The following is a 15,255-nucleotide window of genomic DNA, read 5'->3' on the forward strand; positions in this document are numbered from 1 at the left end:
ATGCAGTTCATTGGCCCTCTGAACCTGCAAAGCTTATCAGATTGCAAAATGTTCAGCTGTTCAGAAGGTAAAGAAGAGTTAAATGCAAACCAAATGTGATGTGGAAATATTCCTCCATCTATGTATTCCTACACAGTCCCCATCCCCCTAAACAAACACACACACACACACACACACACACACACACACACACTTATCTTGCAAACACAACAACAAAAGAGCTCACACAGCAATGTGTTATTAGTTCTTTTATGAAAACAGTATTTTCTCACAAAACACAGACTGCCATTCACACAACATAGGCTATAAGATTTAAAATCTGCAAAGTCATACTTTACTCATTTGTCACATGCTATGGAAATCCAATCCTGATCATATATGCTGTAATTACAGTAATCCACGTGCAACACCTTTCATTACAGCACGATTTTATTATCAGGGAACCTCCTTGTAAGAATATTAAATGATTCACTAGAGCTTTCAGTAATTGCTGGTTGTATTAGATTGTTGCAAATACAAATTTCTACATCCAAATGTTAAGGACAAGAACTGGCAACAAACATGATTTATGCAGAGTTGTCAAGGAGCCTACAAGCAAATATATTTTTTTTAAAAACCAAACACACTATTTGACTGACATCCTGCTGAGGTAAATACAACATTTTTAAGAGCACAAGTACACATCAGTCTGTAAGTTAATACTGTTAAAATTTCAAGTTAATTCATAAGTTGTGGAAACATACTGTCATTTGTCTCAGAAAATAAAATCTTTCTCTAGAGAGAAATTAAAAGTGCCAAGTATCTGGAGTATCAGGTAAGAATAACTACTCATTTTGTTCAGTCTGCATGGACAAGACAACCTGTGACAATCATTTACATCTGTATTACATCACATTTAGTGCTGAAAACAATCATTTCTAAAACATATTCATCATTTTTTAATCACAGACAGTCATGTTTGTATTCTAACTACAGCACTTATGAGCCAGCCTCAGTTAAGTTAGTGCGTTTTTTTTATTATTAAGCATTTTTAAGTATTTATCATCGTACTTTAAGTTCGAGATGAAAAATGTAAATGGTTTTCTTGATTTTAAGAGGTGTAAAAAAACAACTTTAAAAATATACCCACAGCAACCCTGTGGGTATAGGGGTTGCTTTAAACTTAAAATGTAGTCAGTAATCTCATCCAAGTATCACAATATTAAAGTACTTTTGGATTACCTCAACACTAAAGAACACTAAAAAGACAATAGAAACAGAACAATGTGAGCTTAGAAAAGAAAATGGGGAAGCCAAGATCTTTAGCTTAAAAATGTCCTTTGCTAAGTGTAAAAACTTTTCATTAAGAAAATCCAGGCAGCAGCCTATAGATCATATTCACAGCTGAAAAGCACAACTTGCACTGTAATGTGATGTATCTGAAAAGAGTAATCCTGCTATATATACACACACATATATATAAAACAGACTAAAAAATAAAACATATAAAACAGGAAATAATCTGCTCAAAATTCATCCAAATCGCTCATTTTACATAAACGTCCTGTAGTTATTGTGTTCACTATTTGGGTTAATTGTACTGTTGTTATGTTCTGTTATTGTTATGCACTGAATATTATACTAATTGTCCATAAAATGTGTCACTTAGTCAGGGCTTTACTCAGTGATAGAAAAAGGGGGTCCCTTAAGGAAAAAGGTTGGGAACCAGTGAAATAACACATCTTCACACTGTCTGATAAATTAAGGGATAACCTACATGAGAGTTAATAACAATAAATTGAATTTTGTAACAAATCCCCTATCAGTATGGATCACGAACCACAATCCTCAGTGCCCCGTTTCCAGAACACTCAGCACTGACAAGACCAAATACTACCACAGTATCATGGATTCATTATCCAGCCCGAGGCAATTCATTTGCTAAGAGGCAGCGCGCTTCTTTATCTCTGATAAACGACATCTTTCTTCCTGCATTGGGAAGTGGCTCAGTGTAAATTGGACCACTTGAGGTCTGAACTGGGAGACCGTCTGCCAGCAGCAGCAGCAGCAGCAGTCTTTCCCTCTCTTTCTCTTTCTCCTCACATTTAGAGCTCCCTTTCCAAAGCCCTTTGTTATCAGAAAATGCAGTTTTCCGTCTAGTTCAGATGCACGTCATGCCTTGCTTTTGGCCATGGCTATATGCTCGGACACAGTTTTGACGGGAACTCCTTTGCGGACTTTGACGTGGATGAAGAGTGTGGCAGGGGACAGACTGGAACCATCTGCCTTCAGTAAATGAACATGTCGATAACCTGAGAAGAAATAATATATTACACATGTTACAAACAACATGCCACAGTGGTGACTGTTCAATAATATGCACAGGGAATCTTTAAGCTGTTCCTAACCTGTTCGTAGGCTTGTGAAAGGTATAGTGAACTGCCCCACAAAGTCATTTTTGGCAGTGTGGTCGTGGTCCTCCACTACAAACCGCACCAGGGCCAGATCGGGGACCTGCAGCTGGAAGCTCAGAGTGCAGTCCCATCGTGGGTTAAAGCCTGTAGAGGGCGCGCAAGAGCTGTAAATACATCATCCAGTCCTGCACCTTTCAAACAAATTAATCATGGGCTTGGAAAGGCTCCTGCAAAAATATGTCAAAGAGCTGAGCTGCTTATTGCTGCCATCTATTGCCTCATTACATCAATCTAAAATCAGGCAATAATTAAAAAAAACTGCATAACATGATTTTACAGCATTAACATGTTTGCATAAAGCTCTCTGCTTAAAACATTCATACTGGTGATAATATAAAGTTGATGCTTTAATGAAGTCTCAGAGTTACCATTATTGTCGATGCGGTGGGTTTTGTCTCTTGTATTATCAATAGCCACCCCATGAATTTCCACCCACACTTGTGGGTCCACAATGGAGCTGGCCTTCTCTGTGTTGATTTTTGGCAGCTGCTGTGCAGATATTATCTGTAAAGCAAAACCTAGTCAGTCAATTTTGATCAAATTCTGATAGGGAATCTAATAAAATTATATTCAAATCAAGTCAAAACAAATATCACTCAGAGGGCCTCACAATCTGTACAGCATACAACAGCCTTAATCTTTAGGACCTTATTTCAGATAAGAAAAGCAAAAAAAAAAAACAACAAACAACCTTTAACAGGAAGAAATCTCAGGAAGGGTGAGAGAGGAAGGATTCCTCTTGCAGAACGAACAGACATGCAATAGATGTTGAAGTAAACAGAAACAACAATAGTATGTAAAAACAATGAAACAATATTAGACACTGTATTTGACACCGTTACTCAATAGGTTACCACTCACTCGTATAGTCAGCTGGGTGGGGACGTGACCAGGGCCTCCTCCTGTGTTCTCTGGGTTAAAGTTGGACGTGGGGCTGCACAGGAAGCTCGGTTTGAGGACGTATCCACAGCGACCGTTGGGGAGGAAGCGACCCTGGTTCAGGTCCATTTGCTCCCCGGGTGTCTGGAAGTTCAGAGCCACTGCACAGCACAGAGAGTGGAGTCAGTAACATGGCAAGCCTGATCGCACACGTGCAAACGGAAAACATTTCAGCATCAGTGAGTGCTGAATTACACCCGGTAAATCAGTAAAAAGCCGGTGACATCAATGTGTTGTGGTGTGGCAGTAATGTGCAGAAATGAGAGTCAGTAAAACATCTCTTTGGCTCTTAGTGACCACATAATGTTTTTCAAATGAATTGCCTTAATTTGCTCTCTATCAGAACAGCATCCTAGCCTCTAGTCTGGAGTACTAACCCATCTGGCAGCCACCGTTCCACATTTCCTGAGGATCATAGTTGGATGATTGGAGGCGCTGGCCGGAGGGGTAGATCCGGCTCAGCTGCTTGCTGTTGTGTCTCACAAAAAGCTTTCCTGCAAATGAAAAGATAGAAAACCACATGCCATGATACACCGGAGGCTGATGATATTTTTCTGTAGAATCAGCTGCAGCAAAAGCAATGTCTGCAGATTCTTGTTGACTTTCTATCATGTCAACATGCAATTATTTCCTCTGTTGTACCTGAGTCTTTGATGAGCTTGAGGGCCTCATTCTCAGAGAAGGAGGACATTTCATTTGGGGGTTTTCCAGATGCATTTTCAAACCCACGGAAGGGGACACTACTGCAGTACACCACCAGATCTGAGAGCGCTGGGCTCAGTTTAGAACAGACCTGGGAAGCACAAACATCAAAGAAAATAACCAGATTACCTAAAAAGTTCACTTTAACAGCGTCTCAGGCTTGATGAAAGTCTTCCTGAACTGACCATTGCAGGATCTTTCTTGGGTGTGTTCTTTGTGCTGCCTGCTAGTTCATCTTCAGAGCTTGAGGAGAAACTCGCACAGCTGCCATTCTTGCCCAACTGGCTCAGGTGAGAAACCTGCTTCTTCCCTTTTACCAGAATACGCCTCTTCAGCTCCTGCAGTGAAGATCATTGGAACAAATTGCTTCATTAGAAAACCAGACAGCCAGAGTTCTTAGAAAAAGGATCCAGCTGTGTGCTTTGTACCTCAGGAGAAGGCAGGTCTTTAAGCGGCTGGCCACTGAGGGGCTTGGTTAGCAGTTTGTTGCCCAGGATGGCGCGGAGGTGTTTGGCCATGACAGCCTGCTGCTCCACAGAACAGTGGTTCTCCAAGGACAGGATTAGAGGGTATGGGGACGCCTGCAGGGACAAACACAGGAAAACCCGTACGCCAAGCCATTAAAATGCAATTAGAGCACATAACAGCAGTACATGAACCCAACACTGCAATGCTATAGTATGTCAAAACCAAAATACCGCTGGGCTGCCTCTGAGCCAAGTATGCAACCACAAGAAGCAAGAAGTCAGGGATCTGGATTTGTTTACTGACTGACTACTCAATTATTTCATTAGCGGTAACGGGAAGCAGCAGTCACAGCTGAGGATTTACACCAAGAAATCAAGTTCCTCTCACCTTGAAGGCGTACTGGGCGATGGTTTCAATGACCTCCTTGAAAGGCACTTTGGAGGTGAGAGTGTGGCCGTGGTAGATGACAGGTTCACCTTTATCTCCATCCCAGCAGTCCAGCTCCACACAGCGACAGCCCTGATTCAGAGCCCTGTCAGAGAAAGACACGTACCACAGGACGGTCACAGAGAGCAGGGTTTCTGGATGGATTCTGAAAATCCAAATAGTTGTTGGATGGGTCAGTGTCTGAGTACCTGATGTATGGCTCACTGCTGCTGGCACTGGTAACTTGATCCTTGGTGAGGTAAGTGTTGTGCGACGAGGAGATGAAGTAGTGGGCCAAAGGGTGGCTCATGTCCTGGTAGACTCTGGTATGGTCAGGGTTAACCACATCGTTCTCCTGCGACAGCATGTACATGGTGAAACCATTCTGGGTCATGAACTGGTTCTTCTGAGCTGCAACAAATAGAAACGTGTTTCCATCGAGTTGGTTTACCAGCAAAACTGGTGAGAATTTAATTAAAAGGGAACAGTTTACACTAAATTACAGCCTCCTTCTGTCACAGTCTAGACGGAAAAATCCTGAAGTCTTTTATTAATTATGTTGACAGTATTTGTTTCTAAGCTGTGATGTTTCTCCACTGGCAGTCAAACAGTGTTGAAATCATTTCACCCAGTCAGCTCCTTTATCTTGGAAACCTAATAATGTTTTACAAATATGGACTTTTGTGTACAAGATAATTACAGACAATTAAAATAACCAGTAATATTAATCTAATTCTATCTAATTTAGTTATAATGACGTTTTCTTTGAACTATGTAACAATGACAGCTCAAGTTAGCGAGGTCAAATGTAGGTAAATATTGCTGTATAAAGGATCATTACTGAGTTAGTTTGCTGACTTTATAACCCATTTGTGCTACTGTAGCTTAGCATTTGAGCTACATGCTAAAAAGTAGATTAGCATTTAAGTCTTATCCCATAATTGTCATTTGTAGCCGCTGTTCAGCAAATGTTGTATAGTCTTACAGCAAGCTTTAAATAGATTGTTTTTTAAATGTCATATTGTTATACATACATATCATTGTAACTGTAAATATTTTTTTTTAATATTTACTGAAAGTAGACGTAATGAATAAGCCATTTTTGGCCTTTTTATCCTCTCAGTGAACACAACTGATATTTGTTTCATTTGAACTTAAGTAAATAAAACTCAAACTCTTTTACTTGGATATTCTGTTATTAAGTTTGACTTTTTGTGGGCGGCATTTTGCTCTTTTTTATTATATTTCAGCCATGGCAGCTATTATTGCTCATTCTAACTACTTAAAACAAACCCACTCTCACTGCCTCACATCACATTATTGTGCAACAAAGGATTCTTGTCTCAGTGTTCAGACTAAACCACTATTTTGTCAGGAGACGGTATCAAAAGGGACATTCAGAGTGTTTATATGAAAATGTTATGGGTTCTTCCTTTAAAGCCTTTAATGAATGCTTTTAGGGCCTACCCCAGTCATTGAGCTCATAGGTGAGTATGAGAGTCTGGGCGTGATTCAATGAGGCGTCTTCTCCTTGGTCTCCCAGGAAGTCTCGCAGCTCAGCGGTGGCGAGCACACAACCATTGCTTGAATAGTGTCTGAACACGGCGTCCAGCTCAGGCCGTCGCATCAGCTCCCTGCAGAACTCCTCGATCTCTATGTGATCCAGGCGATTATCACCGGATCGGTCACACCTCTGGGATGCAGTTATGGGTTAAAACACACACAGAGAGAAAGGTAGACCCAATCAAACACAGTATGCTTTTCTTTTGGGAGTGCGTTGAATTCCCTGTGGAGAAAGCATCTCGGTAACAATACAACCCAGCTGTGCACACTTACATTAAAAATATGGTTCTCTGAGGAGGGCCAGGATTGGAAATTGCAGCAGGAAGGAGCATAAAAACCAACAATTCTGTTGTAATAGAGATCCGATGGAACATAGCAGGCAGTAATCCGCCACAATAAAAAAATAACTGGCTCTTGATTTGTTATGGGAGGGGATAAAATGTGAAGGGGGGCTGGTGGTTGGCTTGCCGCTGGCTTGGTAATTGAACACAGACTGTACACTCCAGGGTGTCAGTGTAAACTGAGCTCATATAAATTACATCTACTGACCATAAGCTGAGGGTACAGGTGCTCAGAAACTCACATAACGTACACATGGCGACCCTGACCTTGAATAAAGAGCGGGCGTACTGCTCACTCAGGTCAATGTTGATCATCTGAAGCAGCCGCTTGACCTCATCGTAGCTCATCTTGCCGTCCTGGTTCTGATCCGCTCGCCTCAGGTAGCCTCGGATCCAAGTGTGGAGGGTTAAGGAATAAAGCCAGACTAAAAAGCTAAACAGTTAACAGTTAACAGTTAACAAGCTAGGCAGTCTTTGGATTCAAAATCTTACACTTAACTGGATTATGCTTCCTGATGTGGAGAGACATCATTTTCTACGCTCTGTGCTGTCATATTGCAGCTTTTTATTGGTTATTGAACCACTTGGCACATATTGTTTGCCCTGGAGGGGGGCACTTATAATTTGTGATGCCATATATGCAGGCAGAATGCAATTATTATATGTCCCTTTGGAGAAAAAAAGCATCTGCCAAATTAATATATAGCTGCATGAAAGAGTCGATAGCAACAAGAGACTTATTTTAGTTTGTTGTTACCTGCCTGTAACACAGAAAGCCCACACATTTAATATATCATATATCAATATATCACCTAGGCTACTGAAAGTCCACAGTATGAAACATAATAAACTACAAAATAGCATGTACAAGATAATTGTGCTGCTGTATTCATATGTTCACAAAACGAAAATGATATCAACAGCAGCACTACCTGGGAATGTAATTAACAGTGATAGTCGGACTATATTTAGACAGGGCTTTTTTATCTGGTCATTACTGCTCACCTTAGCAATGCTGTGGATGTGGGAAGGCACATGTGACAGCAGAGTCAGTCACCATAGCAGTGCTGCCTCAGCCACACTATATTTATTCTAGCATAATTAGAAATTTGGCAGGATATTGGTCCAGTTTTTCCTTCTGAGTCATGTTGGTCACGTGATCCTTTAAAGTGCGGAGCCCTCGCACCCAACGCTTAGCTTCGTCCTCACAGGGGCACAGCAGGTCCAGGCTCTTCCTGGCTCCTCTGAAGACCACTGTGAAGCACTGGTTCTCCTGCCCCGACCCAGACAGACGCCTCAGCGCCTCGGACTGGCAGCCCTCACGCACACACTCCACTTCTGTCACTGCGACTGGGAGAGGAGAGGAAGAAAAATAAAAAAAAAGCTCTTGTGTTCTCTTGTGTTGTTGTTGAGTAAACACAGCCATGGAGCAAAGCGGTTAAAGGTCAAACCTCATGTGTTTTTAGGGATTCTTAAATCCCACCAAGCAGAGTGACAGCGACGTGATTGTAAAATATAACGTGCTTCTCAACAGAATAATTTTAACCTGCAACTTTATGACTCTCAACACAAGTGAAGGCTGGACCTTCAGGTTGTGCCATCAAATGTGTAAAGGAGGTAGAGCAAGGTCTTCTAATAGGTTTTATAGCAGTTCATATGTAAACGTGCTGGCTGCATGGCATCATTTGGAAGGCTGATTTATGGGATATGTAATAAAAACATTTTATTACAATTTTAATTGATAAAAATCAATTAAAATGTAGATGTTAAGCAGGTATAATGTCAACCATGTATTTTAGACTTTAGATTTAAGAATAAATGCCCTATATTTTGACTTTGACCACAGAGTCTCTTCTGTTTAAATGACTGTTCTGTGTCAATATGGAAAAAATGATGCTGGCGAAACCCTCTGCTGTGGTTAAAAGAGTCAATGTTGTCCCCTTAAAACCACCGTCTTCTCAGCCTCTCTGTCGTCCTGTTTTATTGACTCGTCGATACATTTTGCTCACAATGTCACATGTAGATGTTAAGCAGGTATAATGTTTACCATGCTGGCCATACAAGATGAACCACGATACAGATAACCATGCGCACCCATCTTAGCTTAGTCTGTTAATAGGCTAACATTTGCTAATTAGAAGCCATGAATACGTAGTAATTATAGTGTTTGCGATTTCACAGGACAAGTAAAAACTTCTGCTGGTGGCTAGACAGGGAATTACCAAAATAAGTTAAATTCATCTTCTGGAAACCACATTTCATGAGATATATATTTTTCAATTTCTGCCAATAGATACTCCGAAATGTCACACATTTTTCTCTTAAATTTAACTTTTGTGTCAGTTACTGAACAGTTAAGTCCTTTCTGCTAAAGGAAAATGATTCTTTGGTTGAATTGTTCACTACTCTGAAAATATATGTACATCCTCTAATAGGCGTTTTTTAACATTGGTCTGATTTTGTCTGAGGAGTCACGAGCCAAAAAGGTTGAGATTTACAACTTAGTGTGATCTGTTTATCTCAGATTTGCAGAGCTGTGGTGAGTCTGGGCAACACTCGCTGCCCAGAAAATACAAAGCCAAACACACAAACGCACACTGGCTGCTAGCTGATCCCAACACAAAAACTTTATTCAGCACAGGAGCTCATCTATTTCCACTCTGGGACGCCTGCAGTGTGGCAATCACTCAGCTGGGTTATAAGCAGTGTCTTGCACTGACAATAGCCTTATTCTCTTCCTGGAGGTCATATAGCCTCTGCCGTCCACCTCCTCAGAATTACTCCACATTCCTCCTTCGTGGTTATCCGAGACACGGCAAAAGTGACAAGCATGTGTGTGGTTCAGGAAAGGAACAGCAGAAGTGTTAAGTGTTATATTCTATGCCAAGTGCTCTTTGCCTGTTGGCGTCTGATCACACTGGACCTGGAGAACCGCCTGGAGTTTGGAAAAAAGGGAACACAGCCAAGGCTTTATCCTGGATTCAAACAAACACACACTTAAAACGCACACAGATACGCTCCTCTGCAGCCAGCCAGCGTGGCATTATCAGTGTCTAACCTCACACTGTGCCTGTTGTCATCATTGTAAGGAGCGTTACACGCTGCAACTAGACCACTCCGAGTCTATTTCTGGTGCGGCTGCAGCATAATCAAGACAGCCTTCACCATCGGCTGACCCATAAACCGGCCCACCCACCCACTGGTGGGGGGTTAACATTACACTGCATTCTCACATGGACAGAGAGCACAAACAGAGGAGAGGCAGGAGAGCGAAAGGTCAAGCAACAAGGAAGCGAATAAAACAAGGCGAAAGAGTTTGATCACATGCGAGTCAACTGACTCTTTTCAACTGTTGCTGTAGCTCTCTTGCAGAAGATTTAATTGCAAGAGAAAAGAAACTTTTAAGATTAAATTTTGCCTTTGCACTTTGACTTTCTCCCCATAGAGTCTAATCTCCTCTGTTTATCTTTGCTGTGTCAATATGGAAAATATGAAGCAGGTGAAACACTTCCGCCGAGGTTAAAAGAGCTAATGTTGTCCTCTGAAAACCACAAACACACACCCAGATGTTGCTGCTGTTTACATTCCTCCAGATGCAAATCAAAACCGAGATTTTGTTTTTATTGTAACTGTTGATTTTAATCTTAAACAGACCTCAGAACTGTTTCACCTAAATTCTACCAGTGTGTCCACATACACAGGACCATGTTTAGACTAATATATCTGGCAGCTACAAGAGCCGTCCCCCGTCCCCAATCTGGTCTATCAGACCCATATTTCTGTGCTTCTCATGTCTACTTTCACCCAGCAGATAAATAGGGTCAAACCATCAGTAAAAAAGGTCAAAGAGTGCACAGATGGAGCTACAGTAGCTCTACGGGACAGCTGTGAGTCTTTAAAGAGGCTGCCACCTGAAAAATGCACACCTTCAATTACATCATACATCAGCAAATGTGTTGATGACGTGGTGACAATAAAATCAATCCTTAACCAGAAAGCGAATGAAAGAATGGAGAGGTGAGGGTTTAATCCAGAGCCAAAATACTGCAGGTTATAAGGATACATTCAGCACTGCCAGAGCAAGACTGAAAGCTGGCATCAAGGAGGCAAAGCAAGGACACCAGCAGAGACAGGAGAGAGACCTCAACACCAACAACACCAAAGATATGTGGCAGGTAATCCACAACGCCGCAGGCTACAAAAGCAGGAGTGCCCCCATCATGTGTGAAGCCCCGCCACATGTGAGCTGAACATATTTTATTCTCACTTTGATCTCCTCAACAAAGAGTGAGCTGTAAAGTCGACAGAGGATCGACCGCTGTCAGTATCCACAGTGGATGTGAGAAAACTCCTGCTGAGAGTAAGTATGAGTAAAGCTGCTGTACTAAAAACATGTGCCAATTAGCTAGTTGCTGACTTTTGACATATCACTGTCACAGGACAGTCTCCCCACCTTCAGGACAGCCACCATTAACCTTACTTATCCTAAGAAGTCTGCAATATTTATTCTAAACCACTACCGCCCTGTGCACTCACCCCTATTCTGAGAAGTGCTTTGAGAAACTGGTTCTCCAGCATGTAAAGAGAAACACTTAGACTTGAGTTATTTCAGTTCCGCATTCAGCACAATCTACTCCATGAAACTGATTAGTAAACTCAGGACTCTGGCCCTGAGGGCCACACTCTGTGACTGGATATTGGACTTCCTCACAAGCAGACCCCAGAGTTCAGATTGGTGGTTACACCTCCTCCAACTCTCAACACCGGCGCCCCTCAGGGCTGTGTGCTCAGCCCCCTCCTATAAAAGATACTAAATGACATCATCATGTTTTATTTGGAAGACTTACTATTTATTCACCTATCTACTGTAAACATTTGTTGTATATAACATTTGTTTTTGTGAGTAGCATAAAGGAACTATAACTTAATCTTGTACAATGTGTTGTAAAATGATGATGAACTAAATCTATGTGGTGGTTTTTAGGGCTGTATGCAGCTCGTGGGGAAGATTGTAAACTGGTTGATTAAGTCTCCCCAACTCCTCTGTATGTTTCGGTGAAAATATTAGCCGTTTAACAGAAAATTCTCCTAAAAAGATGCCATTACTGATAATAAATCAATGATAATACACCAAAAAGACAGTTCTTTGAAATAAAATATTATTTAACCATTGTTCACACTGCGCTGGGAAAGACCCCACACTCTGACCTCACTGATGACATGCATATGTGTGGGGGACTGTATGTATAGAAGTGATACCTTGTGTATATTGACAGTGAAGTAATCCTTCATTAAAAAGCTCATGCTCATAGGTCTACGTCAGGAATTGGTAATACACGTAATTACTATTCAGCCAGGTTGCAGAGCCCATAATTGGTCTCCTCACTCACCAAGGGAACAATCAACCCCTTTAATAAGGCAAAGTGGAGGCGAGGGCATGAGACAGCGCCAAGATAAAACAGCTCAACAACTCCGAACAATAAGCTGGCTGAATGAGCATGTTGACTCACATCCCAGTCTGTACTGGACTGGTGGAAGGCCCTGGCTGGTCTGTTTCTACATTACCCCCTGTAGATAAGTTTCCCTCCAGGCAAAGCTCTTTCCTAATCTGATATCGCTTAAGTTTCCTTTCTTTCATAGCAAAAGACCAATTCTTATTCATGAGCACTCTCACTTTCAGAGCTCCTTTTCCGCCGCTCCTCATTTCTCAGATCTAACTCCCTTTTCCACTTGGTCCTTTGCCTCTTTTCCACCTTAAATCCTCTCTCTCTCTATGATTAGTCTGCTAAAGGCAGCCCACACACACACTCTGTGCTCTCCTTACCGCTCTCCCTGGTCATAAAGCCCAGGTTGCAGCAATACTTACATGTCTGCTGGGCTTTGGCTTTGCGGGAGCTCTTGGTGGACTCACACCACACGGTGAGTCCGTCCTCCAGCAGCCGCAGGTTTCGGCTCTTCTGCCACCTCGAAGAGCGAACTTTCACCATGTTGGAGCCTTGCATCATCAGGCGTATGTCGTCATTGTCCAGCCCTGGAGCACACACACACATACACAAAACAGAACGGGGAATTTTTAATGTAAAAATAAACTGTGATTCAGTTTGAGATTGGGTCACACTTTGTGCTGTTTCATTTGGACAACATAACGAGTCTAATGAATGTTCATACTATCTGTCAAAGAGTAAAGGTGTGCAAAAATCATGAAAATGTCACAAGAAAAGAAAAGAAGATAATTTCTCCAAGGAATTTTGTAGTTATATTGTATCCTAGCTGATTTAGGTTGCTATGTTCATAGGGGCAAAGTGAGGTTGTAATTATCCACAGCGCTGCTTTAAGCTAAGCCAGTGTTTGGTTGGTCTATTCTGGGCTACTGTAGAAACATGGCCGACTCCATGGAAGATGACCCGCAGCCTCTGTAGATATAAACATGTAACGACTCCTATATATTCACTTGATTTTACACTAATGAAAACATATTCCATTTCTGCCAAAAGATTCTCCTAAATGTTAAACACTGGACCTTTAAAGGATTAAGCCTACATCTCTTCCATACTAGAACGGTCCTTTCACTGCAAGTTCCTCCAGTTCGTACCAAACTATGAAGATCTGCCTTTTTATGCTCCTACTACATGGAAGTCTTTACAAAGCACCCTAAGGATCAATACTCTTGTACCCCTCTGTAAATATATAAAAATGATTCAACCTCTGTTTGCACTTGTTTAACTTGTTTTATATCTTGTATGTTTTCAATTACTTGTTTTCTTTCATCTGTATTTTATTAGTTGTTTAATTGATTATTTGCTTTCTTATTTTTTTATTTTCATATATTTTTAGTCATTTTATAATGTTACTCGACTTCACTGTAAATGATTTTCAAGTTTAAATAAAGGTAGATATAAGTCTACTTCCAGTCAGTACCTCACTACAACCCTTTGCCATCCATTGATATATACTGTACATGCACAATCATTATCGAGTACCATAGAAAAACTTTATACGTCCCTTCAGGAATTCTGTAGTTTTTTAGAGATTATTCATTCTTGTGAGTCAGGATAGAGGCCAGAGAGTGACGTATCTGCCTCCTCTAAGTGCCACTTGACCCAACTTGATAATTGTTCTTTTTCTTTTTTAGGGGCTCGGGTGGATGTTGCTTTAAAAAATGAATAACTCTTATATAACAGCAACATTTATACCTGACCTTGATGACGGTGTTTGTCAAGCCAACCTCACAAATATATAGTCAACACTTTTGCTTACACCCCAAACCCAAGCTCGTGTTTCCTATACAAACTTTGGAGGAAATGACCAGACGTTCATTCAGGTCATACAGAAGGTTTGGTGTGCTGAGTCAAGCTTTCATGGATTGTCATGGAAAAGTGACTTTATGTTTTAAGAAAGTAATGCGTGTTTTCATCCAGTCTAGACTTTGCTCAGAATAAAGCTGAGAGAAATTGAATGTTGAGATGTGAATCAGTCATGATAAACTGTAGATTTAGTTCTCTCTCGGGGCAGTACCAAGCCAACAGACAGCAGAAAAGGAGCATGGAAAGTTTGCTTGGCTGTACCATTCATACTAAGCCTCCCTAGCTATGGAAATGTAATCAAGAAGCTAAAAACCAATGCCGAGCCTCAGAGATCGGATTGTTATTTGTTGTGAGCACTGAAAGGATCAGGGCATGTTCTAGGAATAAATAAGAGATGAAAGCAGGAAGCCTGAGTGATCTATAGACACACAATGAAGCTTTAAATTGAGAGTTGCCAGTAATTTAAAGTCCAGTCATGTGATATAAACACAGAGATAAAAACTTGTAAAACTATTTAAAAAAAAGAAGGAGAAAGAAATGTTTTATGATCAATCAAAAAGCCAAATGTTGGCACTAGAAACAGATCTTTTGAATTTACAAGCACAAGATCATTTTTATATGAGCTGGATTTGATTAAATAAGAACTCAAGTAGAGATGAAACCATTTTAGAGTTGGACTGTAGAATTTAAAGATGTCCTATTGGGCTCTGAGAAACTGTGATGTGACGTTTTATAGACCAAACATTTAAATGATTAACCCCCCCCCCACTGCAAAAAAGACAACTGCCAAAATAACCGACGATGAACAGAATCGCTAGTTGCAGCTCTAAACTAAATCTGAGGGTGATTTTGGACTGTAGGGTTGAAGCTGGAAGGACACGTGGAGTGTTTGAACATGACTCTCGTTCCGAAAGTTCAAACATGACGAGACTCAGGGAGGGGTCAGGGTGCAATCTGGTACTGTGGAGTGGACATATTTGAGACAAGATCAAGATCCTTTTCATCGTCTCCTGCTGAAAATCTGGTTGACATCCACTTCATCAGATGGTCAAAGCCCTG

The 15,255-nt window shown here is 41.1% G+C and overlaps 1 protein-coding gene across 2 annotated transcripts in view; it reads right to left on the reverse strand.

Annotated features, from left to right (window-relative positions):
• Positions 1-235: 235 nt before the first annotated feature.
• Positions 236-15,255, reverse strand: part of plcd3a (phospholipase C, delta 3a) — a 23,192-nt gene continuing 8,172 nt past the window's right edge. Inside the window, exons 2-15 of one of the 2 annotated variants that reach the window (XM_035654729.1) lie at positions 12,759-12,923; positions 8,014-8,242; positions 7,160-7,289; positions 6,456-6,681; positions 5,198-5,399; positions 4,950-5,094; positions 4,523-4,675; positions 4,280-4,432; positions 4,035-4,185; positions 3,770-3,886; positions 3,315-3,493; positions 2,822-2,957; positions 2,388-2,537; positions 236-2,291 (exon numbers count right to left, since the gene is read on the reverse strand). In XM_035654729.1, the coding sequence (XP_035510622.1) occupies positions 2,152-2,291; positions 2,388-2,537; positions 2,822-2,957; positions 3,315-3,493; positions 3,770-3,886; positions 4,035-4,185; positions 4,280-4,432; positions 4,523-4,675; positions 4,950-5,094; positions 5,198-5,399; positions 6,456-6,681; positions 7,160-7,289; positions 8,014-8,242; positions 12,759-12,923 (2,276 nt within the window). In that variant the 3' untranslated portion in view covers positions 236-2,151. Of the gene's footprint in view, positions 2,292-2,387; positions 2,538-2,821; positions 2,958-3,314; positions 3,494-3,769; positions 3,887-4,034; positions 4,186-4,279; positions 4,433-4,522; positions 4,676-4,949; positions 5,095-5,197; positions 5,400-6,455; positions 6,682-7,159; positions 7,326-7,897; positions 7,945-8,013; positions 8,243-12,758; positions 12,924-15,255 lie in introns of those variants that run through there. The other variant, XM_035654730.1, reaches the window with a different exon arrangement.

Source organism: Morone saxatilis, unplaced genomic scaffold, assembly GCF_004916995.1.
Source record: "Morone saxatilis isolate NCDOM2014 unplaced genomic scaffold, NCSU_SB_2.0 Contig14, whole genome shotgun sequence".
Taxonomy (NCBI): Eukaryota; Metazoa; Chordata; class Actinopteri; family Moronidae; genus Morone; species Morone saxatilis.